At 43.7% G+C, this 19,881-nt stretch overlaps 1 protein-coding gene across 3 annotated transcripts in view; it reads left to right on the top strand.

The window, feature by feature from the left end:
* Daam1 (dishevelled associated activator of morphogenesis 1) overlaps positions 1–19,591 on the top strand; it is a 161,925-nt gene extending 142,334 nt beyond the window's left edge. For all 3 annotated transcript variants that reach the window (XM_040742959.1, XM_040742960.1, XM_040742958.1), the window contains 8 exons: positions 2,055–2,161; positions 3,641–3,729; positions 4,555–4,723; positions 7,984–8,091; positions 9,816–9,876; positions 12,923–13,054; positions 16,149–16,319; positions 16,947–19,591. In XM_040742959.1, the coding sequence (XP_040598893.1) occupies positions 2,055–2,161; positions 3,641–3,729; positions 4,555–4,723; positions 7,984–8,091; positions 9,816–9,876; positions 12,923–13,054; positions 16,149–16,319; positions 16,947–17,156 (1,047 nt within the window). In that variant the 3' untranslated portion in view covers positions 17,157–19,591. The remainder of the gene's footprint in view (positions 1–2,054; positions 2,162–3,640; positions 3,730–4,554; positions 4,724–7,983; positions 8,092–9,815; positions 9,877–12,922; positions 13,055–16,148; positions 16,320–16,946) is intronic.
* Positions 19,592–19,881: the final 290 nt, after the last annotated feature.

Below are 19,881 nucleotides of genomic sequence, written 5' to 3'. Positions count from 1 at the left end.
CCTGATAATTCTGTGAGCTTCTTGCTCTCTGCTCCTCTCCCACGCCCTGTCTTTCCCTCCTCGTTGTAATGTCCTTCTGCCTGGTCTCCCACGTGCCTCTCTGCAAGTCAGATGTCTGCCCAGCATCTCCGTACCTTTGCATGGGGCCTGCATGAGGCCACGTGCATTCCATGCTGCGTGCCGCTGTTGGCTGCTATGCTCAGACCATGGCTGAGGTCAGTGAGCCCTCTTCCTCGGAATGTATCTTTCCTGTTCCCAGGTGCTTTCCTAGCTCCATTTCCTGGAAAATGACCCCCACACAGTGTCACTCGCCACTGCTTGGGAAGGGGCTAAGACTTCCCACTGTGCTCTTGGACGTCACAGAGGACACAGAGCAGTGGTGCTTTCCTGATCACAGACCAGCTGGGAGCCTGGGAAATGAGAGAGAGGATGTCTGAGACTAGACATGAGTTCCCTAGCTCAGAAGACAAAACTCCAAAGCAGTGGGGCAAGGGGCACCTCTTCACCTTCTCCTTGCCTTACAACCTTCCCTATGCAGAGGAAGAACAAGCTATGTCCTGTTCAGTGTCAGCATTTGAACCTGGGAACAGAAATGCCTAGAAACACCTGGCATCTGCTTTCATTTGTCTTCCCTTCTATGCTGGTAGGCCAAGGGAGCTGCCCTTCCTAATACCCTGGCACATCCGTCCCTTCTAGCCAGGAGCCCGTCTGGATTGGCTGCCCCTCCCCTCAGTCTCAACGTCACCCTCTCAGCTCTCCGCAGGCCATGTCTCCATCTTTAGGGAGCGTACTCTCAGGGTTACTGCCTCTCTCTTCCTGGTATAGTAGTAAGTTCTTGAAATCCAGTCCATACTCTCCTTCTGTTTACTCAGCCCACTGTTGTCTGTCTTCTTCTCCTCCCTAAAACTGATTGCGAGGACATCACAGCTTCCCTGTCACCCAGTCAGAGGACACTTGGCAGCTCTCATCTTTCTTGGTTTCTTGGTGATTTCTGACATGAATGCCACTTGCTCCATAGTGAAACACTGCCATGGCCATGCAATGCCACATAACTTCTCCAACTGAACCTCGGCCGCCTCCTTTACAGGCTCCTCTAACTCTTGTTCTTATCCCTTGAGTTGTCTCCAGGGTTGTCTCCAGCCCTGAACATACTCTTAATCGGGTACCCCTCCCAGCAGTGCCTTCTCCTCTGTAGTTCCAATTCTCTTTTTCTGCCCACAGCTCCTAGATCTTTTATTAATTCCAACTCACATCTGAAAACCTACCAAATGAGTCACTCAAGTCATATCAAGAGGGTCTTCATTTTGATTTGAGGAGAGCATTTGTTCCAGAAAATAGCATGCATATACAGCCACAAACATGTTCAGATGTGTGTGTTTTGAATGGAATGGCAGTCAGACATATAGGAAAGTAACTTTTTCAACTCTCATATTGTTGCTATTTCTTCCATTTTTCATTCTCATCCTCCAAAATAAAATCTGAAATAAAAATATGATATCCCCACTGTTTCTCTCACTGAAACTGTACATGAAACAATAAAGAAGGTGGAGTTAGAGAAAACAAAAAATAAGCAAGCTGAATGAAAATCACAAGTGTAATTATTCATTCCACCATGGTGTAACAGGAAAAAAAATGCATAGAACTCTGAGCATCAGAGACCTGGGTTCTGTTCTGACAATTATGTATACTTGCTCTGTAATGCAGACTAAGGGCTGAATCTCTCTGCATTGTCAGTTTTATGGCCTTCTAATGAGAGGATTGACTCTCTAGGGCCCTGCTAAGCATCCAAGCAAAGTAGGTCCTGGTGAGAAATGCCAACAGTTCTAATTTGAAAGGTACTAGAAAATAGAAAATGACTTTCAGGCCAATTTAAAGCTGCTCTCAAATCAACATGTAAATAGCCATTCCTTATGTCTTGATTGCCAGTTAGCAGGGCTTGTAACCTAAGAAAGTATTAAAATTTCATCTTGTAGCAAATTAGCTGAAAGGTTAAAAACCTACTGCCAAGAGGTTTTTTTTGTAACTTTTACCTTAATACCTGCATGCACTTTTAGCTTTTGAAGTTTGTTCCTGAGAAAAGTGACATTGACCTGCTAGAGGAACATAAACACGAGCTGGATCGGATGGCCAAGGCTGATCGCTTCCTGTTTGAGATGAGCAGGTGAGATGGAAAACACTGGAAATGAAAGACACCCTTTACCTTAGTAAGGAAGTTAAATTTTGGTTCAAGATAAACGGCTTGGGTCAGTCACCCCTTTCCAAACTGGAGCTGTATGGAATGTGTTCTTTGCCTGTAGGGGAGTTCTTGCCCTGGGTGAGCCAGTGTCCAGGCACCTTACAGCTGTCCTTGGGGGCCTCTTGGGCCCATGTGCTCTGGCTTTATTGTGCTACAATGTCCCTGAGTCGTTTCTCACACTTTGATGTCTTAGGATAATAGCTCAGCATCCTAGTACCTTGACATCTCAGGTTTGTTGTAAAATTAGAGGGAGAGAGATGACAGGCTCTGACAGTGCCAACCTTGGGCTTCCACAGTGAATAAGACACAGGCAAGCATCACTAATCAGTCCCAGCCCTCTTCCCATGGGGCCTCAGCAAGCTTTCTGAGCCCTTTTCCAGAAAGCCCCTGGGGCAGCCACTGCTCTGTGATTGGGTTTGGTGTATGAGATTATTCTCTTTGCCATTCCAGGTCTAGTGAACTGACTCCATCCATGCTAGAGAAGGCTCAGTGCCTTGAAATCCAGTAGCCCTCGGGGCAGAGCCCTTTGTCTGTTTGCCAGCAGCCTGTCTCTCATTCTCCATTCCTGCTGTGGCCAGATTTACTTCTGTGTTATTCCCTCATAACTTGCCATTTTGGAGACTACTGTTGAACAAAGATAACTTTGGTATTTTGAAGCTACTCCCTGCAGCCCTCTAGTAACCAGCAGAAGTAACTTCTCAAACATGCCCAGATCTTTACAAGTGTTTTTTCATGTAACCTTCCTAGCAGTCCTACCTATAGGGGCTTCCAGGAAAGCAGTTTTCTCTTCATCTACCCATAGGGAAAAGAAGAGTCAGATAGGCCTTACTCAAGGTCACCTAATAAGAGACATGTCTGGTCTGCAAGCCTAGGTCTGTTTGGGGATCTGTATCCCCAAATGGTTTTAGAGAAGGTGCTGATCTCTGGACCTTCTATTCTGAAACTTCTATCATGATCCAGTTAAGCGTGTGTTTCAGAAGCTTCATGAGCCCCCACTACCAGCAACAAGAATCTTGTAGCTTAGGTGCAGATCAGAGGCCAGTAGGTTCCCTGTTCCCTCTAGGTGCTATGTGGAAGGCTAAGTTTGCCTTCCTTCAGGAGACTAGCTTAATGAGCTGATGGCAAGGCAAAAAGGTTTGGAAGTGGGTATGAAGAGTGTATGACAGACACAAGTCTTTGTAGCCTTGCCAAAGGCCAAACTTCATGGAAGGTTAAGAGACTTGAGAGAAGTAGGGGAGAGTGAAGAGTCTACATTTTTATTCCTTTTCATCTCTTCTGTTTTCACAAGAGCTCTGGGTACTGTGAGCGAAGTTTGAAGTGAAGGGTCCCACGCAGCCGCCCATGCAGATTCTAGAGAAATGGGCTCTCATCTCGAGTGTTAATCAAGCCACTTCGCTCTTACAGGATTAATCATTACCAGCAAAGACTGCAGTCATTGTACTTCAAGAAGAAGTTTGCAGAACGTGTGGCAGAAGTGAAGCCTAAAGTGGAAGGTAAAATCAAGCCACACAGCAAGAAATAATGTTTGTCTTAAGTGCCCGTGTACAACTTTGAGCCAAGTGCGCAAAGTAAACAATTGCTTTGGTGATGTTTAGCTGGAAATCTTTTGAAATTCCAGTGGGTGGTCATATAAGGTCTACATCTTGCACACTCTGGCCTGGCCTGGGCCCTGGAGCTGCTGCTGCACACCCCCCTGAACTTCTCGAAGGGACTGGGGTTTTGACCGCATGAATGTGGCTAAGGGATAAATTTGCCGCTCCTAGTATTGAACCTATAATTATCGTTCTCATAGCAGTGCCTTACTAGGATTTTCTAAGGGTAGATTTTTAGGCTGTTGTGTTTACAGATGTTTGCAATGTGGATGGTATTGAAGAGCATAGTTACAGAATGTGCAGCAGAATCAGAGTCTGAACTCCCAGCCCTGTTGTAATACCTTCAAGCCATCTATGTAGCAGATGACCAGTTCTCTATCAAAAGAATTGACTCACTCACTGATCTGACTCACATGAGGCTAGGGAGTTTTGCAAAGGAATGCTGGAAATAGAATTATATGCTGTGTATTCCATTTCCAAATGCTTAAGACTAGTGATTCAGTCCTGTGAAGGGCTGAGAAAGGAGAGGAATTCTGCCATTCTCTGTGGGATCTCTTGCATGTTAGCTGTTAACTGTGCTTCTAATTTGCATGTCTGGAAAGCTCTCAGTCACAGACCAGGGGCACACTCTGATATCGTCTGTGTCTGTAAGGATGTGTGGATTCAGGGCAGGCATAACTGAAAGCCTTGGCTGTAACCATTGTGCTTCTGTGTTCTACTCTGAAGCGATTCGTTCTGGCTCGGAGGAGGTGTTCAGAAGCAGCGCCCTCAAGCAGCTCCTAGAGGTTGTTTTGGCTTTTGGAAACTATATGAATAAAGGACAAAGAGGCAATGCCTATGGATTCAAGATCTCCAGCCTCAACAAGATCGCCGACACAAAATCCAGTATTGACAAGTAAGTGTGTGACCCTCCAGCACTTGGAGCATGTAGGTATCTTATAGAACGCGACTTTTATAGCACCCACCTGGACACTACAGTCCTGGGGCTTTCAGGGTACACTCCTGCTCTTTCATTCCCCTCCCATTTCTCTCACAAACAGTGGCAGCCCTCAAGTTCCCATGGGTGCTGCATCCATTAACAGTGTGTAGAAACACTATCTGTCCCATGGTTCTCGGCCTTCCTAATGCTGCAGCCCTTTAGTACAGGTCCTCATTGCAGTGACCCCAACCATAAAATCGCTTTTGTTGCTATTTCATAACTATAATTTTGCTACTGTTATGAATCACAGTGTAAATATCTGTGTTTTCCTACTGTCTTAGGCGGCCCCTGTGAAAGGGTGGTTCAACCCCTAAAAGGGTTGCAACCCAGAGGTTGAAAAACCATTGATCTATTCCAAGGCTTTTTATTGTTGACTGCCTTTAAAATGAGTAAAGGAATAAATAAATAACTCATGGGACTGGCGTGATAGTAAGGGTGCTAGTCCCAAGACTGAGGACCTGAGTTCAGTCCCTGGAGCCCACATGGGAAAAGGTCCTCTGACCCCAACAAACATGCCATTTCATATGTGAGCACTCACACATACACACACACCCCACATACACATATGAATAAGTAAATAAATAAATTACAATTTTTAAACTTTTAAGTACAGTGTCATATACTAAAAAGAAATCTGGACAGACCTCTATACAACCCAAACCAAAAGCCAGCCCTCCAGCTCTGGGTGCCTCATGACATCTCTAGTCTCCACCCCTCCACAGAGAACTGTTTCAGAGAAAGGAGAAAACTGAGCTCATCCAGGAATATGCCTTTTAGTCTCAGGCTGGCGCTAACAGCCACATGAATACACTTGCCTGCTAATCTTCAGCTGCACAGCCTAAAGCTCATTAAAATGTGTCCTAGGAAGTGCACAGCACTGCAGTTTAGGTGAACAGTCTGGTCAGAGGAATTGAGATGCCAGCTCCTGTGTCCTTAGCAGGTAGGGTCATCACGCACATTAACTCTAATTTTTCCAAGAGCTGTGTTTCTCTGAGGTTCTCACTGGCTTCAAAGGAACTCACACAGTCCTTCCCAAGGTAAGCTTCTTGGAGCCAAACCCTTTTAGCATGACGGACTGTTCTCCCTAATTACTCCTCACTAATGAGACTTTTTACCCTATGTTTTCTATAGGGTTAGTGAAGCATGGTATATAGCAGCCCTCAGTCCTTGATAAAAGAAATAAGCCATGTGTTAAGCTGTTATTTTTGCATCACGGAGACAGAGTGACAAGTACTGTTGTGTTATATAATACTCTGCCATCCTCATTTTAATGGGTGCCCCAGTCTTTTTCAGAGCACTTTCACATTTGTCACAATAGCTTGTCAGTACACAGGCCAAGTTACTTACCACATGTTGTCAGATAAGAAAACTGAGGCAATGTCAAGTGGCTTAATCCCCTCACTACCTCCTCATGCTGTCTGGAGAAGGATTTAACCCCTGATCTGCAGGTCAGTCCATGGTGCTGCTCTTTGCCCATAGATGGGTCTTGTTTGTGGGTTGTAATAGGGACCTGCATGCAGCATCTTACTTGCATATAAAGAAAACTGTCTTTGAAAGAACCATCTCTTCAACTGCTTGCTTTGATACATGCACACAAACACATGCAAAGTCCACCATCCCCACACTTTCTGATGACTTGACTCATGTGGTCATCTGCTTATCAAAATGACTATAGAATTTATGTGTACAGACTCTTTCAAAAGAATAAAAACTATTTCTATCTCTTTCCTCTTCTGTCTGCTTCTGAAGGCGCTCCCCAAATGTAGCACCAGTACGTATAATGCCACAGTTGCCTGGTGGAGTGGTTGACCAGTGAGCAGCTGATCATTCACTTGAATCAGAGTATACAGTTGAATCAGTCAAAGTATGTAAGTGATGGTGAAATCAGCACCAGAGAACTGACTCAATAGCCACCAGGACTAGTCTAATGTGTGGTGGTGCAATTGTTCATTCTTCAAGAAGTTGTTCTGGGTAAATGACGTATTATATGGATAACAAGAAATGTGGAAGCCTAGCCTGGGTTTAATTCTTAAAAACACATACAGTCCAATTAAGCTAATGGAAATTTCTCTAGCTAAAGAAAAGCATATATAAAATACTGAAGAAAAATAGCATTCTTGTGATAGTTGTTGGCATTTTGTTTCCATTCCCACCCCTTGGGAGAGAAGTCCAGGGTAAACAGGTAGATTCTAGGAATGGCAATCCTTGAATAATAAGATGTAACAAGCTCACAGAAACTTGAGGTGCCAGAATACTGGCCACTATTTGCTTAGGTAGAAATTATTTCCTAATTATTGATAGAACCAAAGCTAAAGAAAAGAACCTATTCGAACCCTTGACTTGGGAATAGGATTGTATTGTCTGGGTAAAGCCACAGGATACTAGAAATGCTTTACATTATGCAGCTCTGATTCAGTTTGATCTAGGTGGCATGGGAGATTGTTGCTTAGCCTTGTAAATTAGCAAACTGTCTAATGATGGAAATGTTGCTAAAATGGGATTTGTATACTCCTAACTATAACAACTTTGGTAGACTAGTAGTTCTTCATCTGAATTAGACTAACCAGGGAAAATTAATAAATATCCATACCTGGCCCCACCTCATCCCAATTATATGGATGTCTGGTGTTGGCCCAGGCATCTGGAGTCCAGGTGACTGTAATGTGCAGTAGGACTGGTGACAGCAGGACCAGACTAACACAGCTTTGCCCGATAGCATTATCAGACACCCCCCTTCCCAGCCCAGGTCAGTCAAGGTTCAACCTTGTCATCACCAGACAGGGAAATGGCACCAACAGCTGTTATAACTACTAAGGGTCATGCAATTAAGAACTGAAGAACTGCTAAAATTAGAATTGATTTCACAGCTGCAAGGACATTATATGTGTAATGGCACAGTTACAGTCAGCTTCCAGCAGCGGCTCTGAAATAGGGCCTTTCTGTCCAACCACCTTCAGATGAAACCTTAAGAGAACATAACCAATGACTACAACAGTGAGTTCTTCTCAACTTGCAAAGTACCTTTAGGCTTCTAATCAACTGCTCTCCTTAATGGGTTAAACAACTGTTCTTAGGCCACTCTACCAATTCTTAATGTATTTTGGTTCCTGCCCCTTGAGTATATAAATCATATGCAGATTAATCATGTTGAGTGTTCTCCTTTTCTTTAATTTTAGGAACATTACCCTTTTGCACTATCTAATAACTATTGTGGAGAATAAGTACCCCAAAGTCCTCCATTTACATGAAGAATTGCGGGATATTCCTCAAGCAGCAAAAGTCAAGTGAGTATGCTGACAGCTTTCCTTTTACCAGCTTGTCTGTGCGGCGTGGGACTCTTAGCTGGCACCGCACCAAAGTGCAAATGCGTGAAGTGGTCCCTCTCTTCCCTTCCCTCTGAACACTGTATGAAAGAAAGCTTGAATCACACCCAAACTATTCAAATGTGTTAAAGGATGTATATTCGTTCTAGGTCCTTTGGAATACTCACCACCCCATCATATAAAGCCTGCTTTTCTTGGTAGCCAGAGCATAAGCAGCCAGGCCTGCTGGCACAGGCCTGTAATCCCAGCATCTCTGGCCCAGAAAACAGAGACAGGAGGGTTGCAAACTCAGTACCTGCCTGGGCTACAAAGTGAGGTCACGACTGGCCTGGACAACTGAGGGAAACTGGCTCAACACAATTAAATAAAGGCTGAGGATGTTGCCAAGTGCAGAACACTTGCCTAACGTGAGGCCAAAGGTTCAGTCTCACCAAGGCTTTTGAGCAACTGCTCTATTAAACACTGGTAACCCTGAGGTAAAGAGGACACATGGTGGAGCAAATAGAAGCTTCCATGTGAGGGAGCTGCCAGTCATTTTCACAGATACACACACTCCTTGGAACCAAGCAACTGTTTAATGGAAAGCAGTCTTTATGCAAATCGAGGGACTAAAAATAAAATGGAAAGTCGCCAGACTTTCCCCACAAATCTTGTGCTGTTTCAGAGATGGAATCAGGCAGCTTTCCTTGCTGCCACCACACACCCCCCACCCCTTGATAGACATATACTTAAGCTGTGCCTTTTGCAGTGAATTTACAACCTAGAATAACTAGGCTAATTATCTCACTCTGTAGAACTTGGTAGCAAATATAGTAGGTAACATAAGAAACCAGTCTATTAGAGTGAATCAAGTATTGGTGAGGGCCTTGGTATGGTAGGAATTAATCTTTAATGCTTAAAAGCTGTAAAATAGAGTCTCCACTAAAAAACAAAGAAGGCAATGAAAATGAAAAGTGACCAGGACAATTCTCAGAAAAACGCCTGCTGCTTGAGGCTAAGTGCTGTCCGCAGTCAGTGCTGCCCCGTGGTGAGCAGCAACAGCATGCGGACTGTGTGGGGTTCCAGGGAGCCACTGTCTGAGAGAGTGTGGCAGGTGCTCATTCCTTCATACAGCAATGTGCTGAAGCAGAGGGTTTGTGATTCGAACATCAAATATTTTTGTACACATGGGAACATTTTTCTTCTATTTTTAACCTGTAAGATATACTTCCTGGCTGAGGAAGATAAAAATGTACAAAAAAATTCTGCATGTAAGTTCCATATTCTTTTTAAATGCTGTAACCTTTGTGGGTTCTGAGAGTAAAAGGGAGGAATCTTTTTATCATTGTGTGTGTGTGTGTGTGTGTGTGTGTGTGTGTGTGTATACAAGCATGTGCCATGACAAGTCTTTGGAAGTCATAACAACTATGGAGTCTGTTCTCCCCTTCCATCATGTGGGTCCTGAGGAGTGAACTGAAGTTGTCAAGCTTGGCAGCAAGCCCCTTTATCCACTGAGCCATCTCACTGGCTCTGGATTACACACACACACACACACACACACACACTCTCTCTCTCTCTCTCTCTCTCTCTCTCTCTCTCTCTCTCTCTCTCTCTCTCTCTCTGTCTAAGCATCAGCTGTCTCAAGCCCTGGTGTGTTACTCCTGTAATCTTCGTGCTGACTGCTAAGATGTTGCTCTTTCCAACAGCATGACTGAGCTGGACAAAGAGATAAGCACCTTGAGAGGCGGCCTGAAAGCGGTAGAGATGGTGAGTACCTGCTTCCCTGGCAACCGCCAGTCTCTCCTCTGTTCTGCTGGTGTGCTGACCTTGAGCACGCACCCTGGGCAAGTGCTCTGTCCAGGGTAAACATGATTCCATAAGACAGAATGACCACCACGTAGCAGACACAAGTATGACAACTCAGTTCCATGCAGCCAAATGTCCTGAGGGACTCACTGCAGTGGGAGCTGGAAGTGGGCCTGGGGATTCACCAGTTCACCAGGGAGGTAGGATTCTTTAGAATGAGAGGCCCAGGTGAGGCAATCTTCAAGGACCCTCTTGATTTACATGTTCTATTACTGTTAGATGTTTAACTTTCTGAAGACTGATGCAACTTCTGTTACTTTTGAGCAGGCCCTTGGCCATACTGTCATGGCACAAGGTCATGGTGACCCGGAGTCCCTGCCTTCTAATGCTGCAGGGCCGAGAGCTCCAGCTCCCTCGGCAGGACCCTGTCTAGATAAGTGTAGTGATAAAGAGGAGCGTGGTGAAAGGGCTGGATGGAGGCCCGAGACTGACTGACGTTCTGCAGGAAGTGCTCCTGCTGGAGATGAACAACAGCCACGGCTTAGAAGCAGGATGGTGTAAAAGGCACACAGGAGGGCACTGCCCAGATAGGGCAGATAAAAGGGAGCCACAGGAATGTGTCAGAAGACCCGGGGACTTGGGAGAATGTGGCACAGCTGTGCAGGACAGCACCAGGAGTGCTACATGAATGCAGCCCCAGGGAGCCAGGCCAGGGATGAGAGCCACCTATCACAGCCCCGCCTGGTTGGCTGTGTCTGTACTGGGTGGGGTTACTGATTCTCTTAAATACCTTACAGGTCATCTATCACTAAATGCCATGGCACCCCCGTTTCTCTTGTTTTAATCACAAACTATACCCTAGACTGTATTGAATTCACTGAAGACAGTACTAATAAAAATTTAATTTTTTGCCCCGCTAAGATTTGGGAGCATGATTTTGAGGGTTTGGAGACTAAAGGGAGATAAAAGAAGTATGTTATGACTACCTGGACATCCCTCCACAGATCTCAGAAGGCCCAGCCTTCCCAGGGCATTTTTTGGCCAGGATTGCTTGAGAAACTTAAGTGGGTACCATTTCCTTTTCATATAGACTTTCTTGAGACATGAGTGGCAGTTGTGTCATCCCTAAGACAGGTAATGGATACTCTTGAGCCCTGTGTCTGAGTTAGCACAGACCAACACCAGGTCAGGGTGGTGGTCCAGGGATGTGCTTTGCTTGCTAAAGCATGGCTACTATGCTGCATCATCTCCTGGGTGCCAGGCACATGGTGCACCGTGCTCTTAATAGGAACGGGACTGCAGAAGCTGAGGTTTCTTTTTGCTGTAGCTAACACCATGACTAAAAGCTACTTAGGGAGGAAGAAAGAGTTATTTCATTTACACTTTCATATTACAACAGCAACAAGAGTCAGAGCAAGAACTCAAAGCAGGAACTGAAGCAAAGGCCATGGGGAATAATGCTTGCTGACTTTCCACTTATGACTGGATCAGCCTGCTTTCTTACACCACCCAGGATCACCTCCTATGGATTGCACAGCCCACAAAGAGCTGGGCCCTCTCATTTTAATCATTAGTCAAGAAGATACCCTAAAAATATATCTACAGGCCAATGTAGTTGGAGCATTTTCTCAGTTGTGATGCCCTTTTCCTAAATGACCCTAGCTTGTATCAAGATAACAAAAACACCAACTAGGGCAGAAGCCTTTCTCTGACCCTAGCAGCAGAAATATCTAGCTATAACTGGACATATTGGGAGGCAACAGAGCTTAACTCACCCAAATATTTGTGTGTTCTAATTATGCTTTGTCCAAGTCAGTGATGCCGTGTGAAGTATCGGAGATAAATCTGGATATAGTGATTGGATAATTACACCCTTTAAGATGGTTCACCATCCCTGCACCAGCACAGACACACACACACACACACACACACACACACACACACACACACACACTTCTAGACCAAGGTACTAAAACCGTGGTGATGTCTTCCTTTCAGAGCTGGCTTAATTATGTTTTCTTTTTCTTGTCATTTCATTTGATTTTTCATAGTCATATGGATATTGTCCTCTCAGAATGGAAGGCACTGAGGTCCAGAGCAGTCTGCCACTAAGGACATGTCATCAGTAGTCTGAGTCAGAACCTTTAACCCTTGAGCACTACACTCCTGCTCAGCAGGGTTTGCCAAAGAGGGGACAGGAAAGACTTGTGACTGTCAGCCAGTCAGGTGCACTTAGCACAGTAATCGCCAAGACTGGAGCAGGAAGACTGAGCTCAAACTCTGCCTCTGCCATTGATCAGCTCCTTGACTTGGAGCAGAGAATTAAATTCCTCTAAGCTCTGTGTGACTGTGCCATGGAGACAATGATGCTGGGGTACTGAAACTGTTAAGAATATGTGTTTCAAAATGGCTGGACTTCACTACTGAAATTTGACTTCAGTCATCTATGTGGTAGTGGAGAAAATGGAAACTTGACAAAAGATTCATTTCCTACCTATCCATTCACCAAAACCTATTGCTGTGGACAAGAAGGGAAGGGCGGTTATGTTACCACGTGCTCTAGCCGCAGCTCTGCTGACCTAGATACCATGGGTTAGGAAGTAAATAGAAATGGCAGAAGAAGGGGGGGGAGAAAAATCAAGACACCACAATTCTGCACCAGAGCATCAACCAGCAGGTTCAGCTTTTCCCTCATAAATACTTTGAATCCAATGTGCTCCTATTGTTTGTTTGGGTTCATTGCTTTGAACTAAATGTTAACTTGCTTCTAAAGTCAGAGTAAGAAATCACCCTGGTAAAATACTCAGAAAATTAAGTAGCTGTTTTCAGATATGTCTGTGCACACAGGCATGGCCTTGGTGTGGAGAGGGGAAAGGTGGAGAGGTGGAGTAACATGAGGTCTTTCAGATGTGTTTGCTATCTGAGTTATCCAGGGTTCTGTGGAATAAGAGACAAGGTGTGAGTGCATATGAAACTACGCCATCAGCATCTGCTTTCTGTGTTCCAGGAGCTGGAATATCAGAAGTCTCAGCCCCCACAGCCTGGAGACAAGTTTGTGTCCGTTGTCAGCCAGTTCATCACTGTGGCTAGCTTCAGCTTCTCAGATGTTGAAGATCTTCTGGCAGAAGCTAAGGAGCTGGTAAATTTCCCTGTGCACTTAATCACGTGGTCCTTCAGGCCTAAGCTCCCATGTTCTTGTTTGGGAAGAAGCAAGAGTAGTGTTCGAACATCACAGCCAGGAAATGCGGCAACAGAGAATTGTTTTCCAGACTCGGCTGCTCCGTGGAACAGCCATATTTTTGTCTCCAGGGTGGCCATTAGTGTCTGTCTAACTATCCTTTGTTACCTTTGCCTATGCAAGCCTTTGAAGGCTTGGGATGGTGGCACCTTTTCCTTGGTTTCCTCTGGGTTGAAACTGGGGTAGGTGATGAGATCCAGGAGCAGGTATGACCAAGGTCATGTATCTCTGTGTAGGAAGCTCATCTGAGACAGAGCCCCCAGGGGACAGGATACCGTCTCTGCAAATATGAGGGGCATGTTAACAGATGCATTTCACATCACAGCCTCATTACAAAGGAACCTTATTTTAGTAAGACGTTTCTGTTTTGTGGTTCTTTCTATTTAAACACTGTTTACTTGTGCAGAAAGGCTAATAACTTTTTGTTAGGTAATAACCAAGACTTCTAAGCATGCTCCCTTGGTATATCTTCCCTCAAGTACCCTCTTACTATTCATGGGTGATATTAGGCCCATTCTCCACCAGAGTTCTACACTGCCCATCTCCGAGTTTGCTTTTGGCACTGTGATAAAATGACCAAGAGCAACTTGGGGAGGAAAGGGTTTCTTTGCCTTAGATGTCCCAATCACTGTCTACATGAAGAAGTCAGGGCAGGAACTCAAGGCAGGAGCTGATGCAGAGGCCATGGAGGAGTGCTGCTTACTGACTTGCTCCCCACAGTTTGCTCAGCCTGCTTCCTCATTCAACCCAGGACCATCTGCCAAAGGGCAGCCCTGTCTTCCAACATCGATCCTTAATCAAGAAAATGCCGCCCCCCCAGACTTGTGCATAGGCCAGTCTGTTGTAGACAATTCCTCAATTGAAACGCCACTCGTCCCAGATGTGTGTAGTTGACAAAAACTAACCTGTACAATCTTTCAGCTGACACCATACTCCTTTTGCTTTAGTCTCTCCTTCAAGCTTGAGTAGTAGGCATTATTTCCCAGTAATCAGACTGAGTTATTTGGTGTGGTTTATTGATCTCAAGGTCAGAGGCTGTGTTCACAAACATCAGCTAATCTCAGTACTACCTTCCAGGCATACCAAATAAATAAGGAAACAGTATGTGCCACATGGTCACCATTAGAGACCCACCTCTGATATACCACAGCAAAAACAAGACAGACACTATCCCTGGGTATGGTTCAAACTGCCAACATGAGAATCCTGTTCATTCTTATGTTTGTAAAAGAAGGGGTCTCCTCCTACCTGGAGTCCTGATGTATGACCCACCTCATCAAGGAGCGAAAATACAGAACCAACTGGGCTGTTTGTTTATTTATTTATTTAAGCGCACATGCAGAGAACCCTGTGTTTGTGTGTGTGTGTGTGGGAACATTAATCTAGCCTGAGGTTCTTTCACATTTCCAAGACTAAAATATACATGACTTCATCATCTCTAGAATTCCTAGATAAAAAGATCATCCATGATGGCTTAAAGTGCATGAACTTGAATATTTTAGAAGCTCAGCTGTAGACTGTTTATTGCTGTTTTGTTCATTCCAGAACTTTTAGAAATAAGCTTATAAAACCATGAATCAAGCTAGACTACTCTAATGTGGTGTGTGAAGAATGTTATGTTTCTCCCTAAAGAGTTCTGTTTTGTAATAGAATTTTTCCAAATAAGTAAAACATTGAGAACAGCTCCACATTAAGAGAAAATGATGGAAAATATATTTTAAAATAGGAGGGCCTGTAAGATGCTTCAGTGAGTAAAACCACTTTGCATGCAAACCTGATGACCTGATGACCTCCCACCAGGAGGAGAGAAGTGACTCTCAAAGTTGTCCTCTGACCTCCACATGGCACACGTGCACCGGCACACTTACACGTATGCACACATGATAACTAAATTTAAAATAATTATGAAATATGTACAAATATGCATATCTTAATCAAAATTGTTATATATATAAGAACATGGAAAACATGCATAATATTACTAAAATATCAGAAGCTTTAGCAATATAGATAATGCAAGAAAATTCAAGCCAATTAAAAACCATGGAATTGCTGTGATCTGAATAAGGTCTGATCAAAGCCTGGTTGAGTAGCACAGGAAAGAGAATTCAGTTGAGTGTGAAGCCTAGTCTCTGAGTTGGGCTGCACAGGGCCAGCAACACTGGGCCCTTCCCACCACAGGAGCTCAGTGCTGACAGTAATGGCACTGTCTTTGGGTAGTCCAGGTGATGCTGAGACTTGGGATAGCAAACTCTCCAAGTTACTAAGGAAATCCCTCAGAGAACTGTAAGCAGAAACAGTTAGGAGGTTTGAAAAGAAACTGCAATACTGTTTTGTTACTTTATATTTTGTTTAAATTTTTAAAATTATTCCTAACTTCGTATTTGTCAGGAAAGAGACAGTAAATGGATTTCTGAGACATTGTAGGGTTGACCTAAAGTAATCTCAATCAGAAACTGTGGATGGCATTAATGACTCCACAGTCAGTTATTCTTTCCTAATTAGAGCGGGGGAGCCTATAGACAACATTAGCATTACTTATGGATAGGAAAAAGCAGCCCAGAAGTCCTGGGTCTCATTTGTTTTTCATATTCACCATATGGCCCCAATAAATGGTATTAAAGTACTTCAAAGGAAAGCTTAAAGTACAAGGTTTCCGACCCCTGCTGTGCTTGCTCTTAGTCTCTGGGTCTTGGGTGTCGTGTCCTTCAGTATTTTGCCTTCTTGTATTTACTGTTGTTTGTTAAGACAAAGTCATATATGGAAATCATAGATGCTAAGCTGAAATGAAGTGGACAGGATACATGAAGTTGGGGAGTATTCAGTTTCCAGCTTTGCAAAGACGAGTAGGTGTGTTCAGCAGCTGAAGATAAATAATGGGCTGGCTAAAATCCATCTGCTATATTTGAGCTTTCAGCCTTCTAGGGAGAATCCATTTTGACTGTGGAATCAGTTCTCTTGGAACACTGAGGTCTTCTTTCATCTTTTTCTCCAGTTCACTAAAGCAGTGAAGCACTTTGGAGAGGAGGCTGGCAAAATACAGCCAGATGAGTTCTTCGGGATTTTTGACCAGTTTCTTCAAGCCGTGGCAGAAGCGAAACAGGAGAATGAGAACATGAGGAGAAGGAAAGAGGAGGAGGAGAGGCGGGCTCGCCTGGAGGCTCAGGTGAGAGGAGGCTCACCCAGCATGTCCTCCTGGGCGCCCTTGCTGCAGCCCTCCATTTTCTGTGCTTCAGCCTTTCCCTTCGGTGCTACTGGGTAGCAAGCAGGGCCCCATAATAGACAGGTGCTCCAGGTACTACCCAGACCCAGGCCTTTGTTTCCACAGCACTGTGCTGCACTGTCGAGGAGGGGAGAACCGTGCATTCTAGAGTGACGTGGGTAGCTTAGATCCACACCACATTTCTCCTGAGCAATTTGCCAGTTTCTCTCCAAAGACTGAAAAATCCTGTGGATCTCCTTAGAAGTTACATTCTAGAAACAATTATAAGTTTTCAAAAGGACATTAGCATCCTTTATAATAGCCCAAAATTACCTGTTAACTCCCTCAAATGCAGAAAGAGAGAGAGACGGAGAGAGAATGTAACGAAACTGACTTAGAAGTTGGGAAGGGTCATTATTCTCCCATTGCCCATTGCTTTTTCAGTTAGCATTTACATCACCCATGCAGGTTAGCAGTACAGCTGATGCATGGCTGAACGTAAGAGATTCACTCCCTACCCCATGGCACAGAATTCTTCTATGCTGAAAACAAAATACTCCTCAATCCTAAGAGGCTTCTCTCTATGCACAGCTCAAAGAACAACGGGAGAGGGAGCGCAAGATGAGGAAGGCCAAGGAGAACAGTGAAGAAAGCGGAGAGTTTGACGACCTGGTCTCAGCTTTACGCTCGGGAGAAGTGTTTGACAAAGACCTCTCCAAACTCAAACGGAACCGCAAACGCATTTCCAACCAGGTGACAGATGGTAGCCGGGAGCGACCAATCACAAAACTGAATTTTTGATTTTCTTGCATCCTTTTCTAGAAAGCGCAGTAGTAGCCCTTTGGCCTGACTAGAACTTTCATTACACTGCCTTGCAATCAAAACAGTGGCAATTTCTTCTCTCACCTGTGAGTGAAGGTGTGAATGTGTGTGTAAATGTATGTGTATATATGTGAAAATGTATATAGAAGTCTGAGTGTTGTCCGGGGACCTATGTGTATGCTTAAAAAGTTTATGTTAATGTGTGTGCTCAGAAACTCTCTAGGTATGCATTCATATCGAGTGGGGCTCATTTTCTTTCCCTGAACACCTTGAATGTTCAGAAGCACAATTCTCCCTCCTGAAACAGATAACAGACATTCCTTAACATTAAAAAAAAAAAACAAAAAAAAAAGGAAGAAAAGAAGAAAACAGGAAGTTAAAAACAGACTTGTCTTGTGGAGTGTTTTATGGTTCCCAGAGTTGGTGTAGTGAGACAATTTTCACTGGTAGAAATGGAGTTGGAAAATACAGATCTGGATGAGTTTGGTGGTTCCAGTCGGGCACTGCTGCCTGCATCAGTGACTAACTTGGAAGAACAGCTTCAAGGTCCCGATGCTGCTGTTGGGGTACAGTCTACAGATGTCTGTTGAGAACATCTTGCACACATTCATATCATATAGAACGTCAGTCACAATTCTTTTGTATATTTAAAACGTGAACACCAGGTTTTTCCCCCTAATTTCATCGACTTTTCTGCCAAGTGCTCTTGGTGATTTCTTTTTCTTTCTTTCTTTTTTTTTTTGAAAAATAAAAATAATGTCACCTGCATCCTGGCTGAAGGCCAGGATTTCCAGAACCTTCTTGACCTAACAATACAGATTTGTAAACCTGGAAAATAAAATTTCCCCCCGAAGACTTAGTGGAAGAAAGAACTCCCTGAAGATTCTTTTTAAAGGCATGTGGGGTGCTTTTGGGGTGTCTTCTGTTTCCTGTGTAGGCCACGCTGCATATCTTGGGATAAAGGACACTCACAGTGACACAAAATGTCAACAGTATCTACAGGGATGCTCAGATCTATTTATCTCAAAGAATATTTGAAGCGATTGCTGTTACGTGTTGTCATTTTCAATTGTGTGTCAGTGACGCTACCTGTTCAACTTCAATCCAAAAACACAAAGCTCTCAGGGAGAAATGATGAAACAATGAACATTAGAAAATAAATATAGATGCTTACCACTGACCTGCCAACTCTTAGTATCGTTAAGTTATATGGTATGTAAAGAGGACTGTTACTATTTTCTTTTGCTTTATTTATTTGTACTCGGGTGTGGGGAGGGACTAGTGTTTTCTGTTTTCCATCTATTCTTTTGTGGTTGGGTTTCCTGTGGAGAGAGTAGTTTTTCCTATTGCACTAGAATATTATTTACTCACTAAACTGAGTTTTTCAGTCAAGTATCAAATATTTATTAAGCACTTACTATGTACCAGGCATAGTAGAGCTATAGTGGTAAGCAAGACAGAGTCCCTGCCCACCAAGGAGTTCACACTTCAATAGGGTTTTCAGGGACGATAGAATGCCAATGTGCAGAATAGACAAGGAATCATACTATTTAAAAAATCTGTATGAACTAAAATGCTTAGTGCAGATGGCAAGGGATCTGTGCTGTGTAAAAGCTGTGAAACAGTGCTCTAAGAATTGTCAAGAGCTGTGGTTTTTTACTTTTTGTTTTTCCTTGTTGCAAACATAGCGACTTTCTACCCATTCTATGTAAGTAAATGGCTCTTCAGTAAAGCAGTCACAGGTACAAAGCAGAGCTGACTCCTGGCCCCAAGCTACACTGTGGGCAAACACACCGTGGCCGTGGTGCTGCTGATGGAGACATAGCTCAGCGAGCTTGGAGGGGAGGAGGATGGGATGGAATGATGGCTTCTGCCATCCCTGACTAAGTGCCTCTATGTATATTCTTTTCTACTTATAGCAGGAAAAGTTTGGTCGAGCTCAGTTTTGGAACTGTGGAAAGACTCAAAACAGAGAGCAAGTTTGTGTAGCATGTCCCCTTGCCCTTTTAAAACCATCCTCACTTTGATGTAAGCCATCCTGGTAGGCCTCCTTTGCCATTCCCAATATTTGTTTATTTTCCAAAAAACTGTGTGCAGGTAATTCCATGTGCCATTGTTATAAACAAACAAATGAAAAATCTACTTTTTAGACTGGTGCTGGTATAAGTAGCCACTCTTCTCTCTTGAATATGTATTTTAAAGATTTTTTTAATGATGCTAAAAAGAAAAAGCATTATACTTTTTAAACTTAATTAAATGTCTCGTATCTTATTAGCTTAATAGTTGGAACCACTTAGTCTTTAGGTGCAAGACTGTTGTTACAGAACCAAGAAAAAAGGATGTTGTATGTGTGTTATGAGACTGTACATTTTTTAAAATAGCAATATGCAATAAAGATGACTTCATTGGGTGTACATGTGTTTTCTATGAATTATTAAAATAGCATCATTATACTACTTGGTGCATTACACCATTGAATTTAAATGTTGCAAACCAGTAAGTCTGAACTATATATGTATTTTTTAATGTGTTCATGCTGGAGTCAAAGGAACGTAGTTTCCTGTTGTGTACTTGGACTGTGTAGCACATCTGAGTGAGGTGTCCTGGAGCTCTACTCCCCAGAATCAACACCTTCCCATCGTGGTGCATTTCTGGTGTGCATCAGTATGAGAAATACCACCAGTGTAGAGGAAGACGGGTTTTA

Source organism: Mesocricetus auratus, unplaced genomic scaffold, assembly GCF_017639785.1.
Source record: "Mesocricetus auratus isolate SY011 unplaced genomic scaffold, BCM_Maur_2.0 Super-Scaffold_15014, whole genome shotgun sequence".
Classification (NCBI taxonomy): Eukaryota; Metazoa; Chordata; class Mammalia; order Rodentia; family Cricetidae; genus Mesocricetus; species Mesocricetus auratus.
This window is presented reverse-complemented; position numbering and strand designations above follow the sequence as displayed.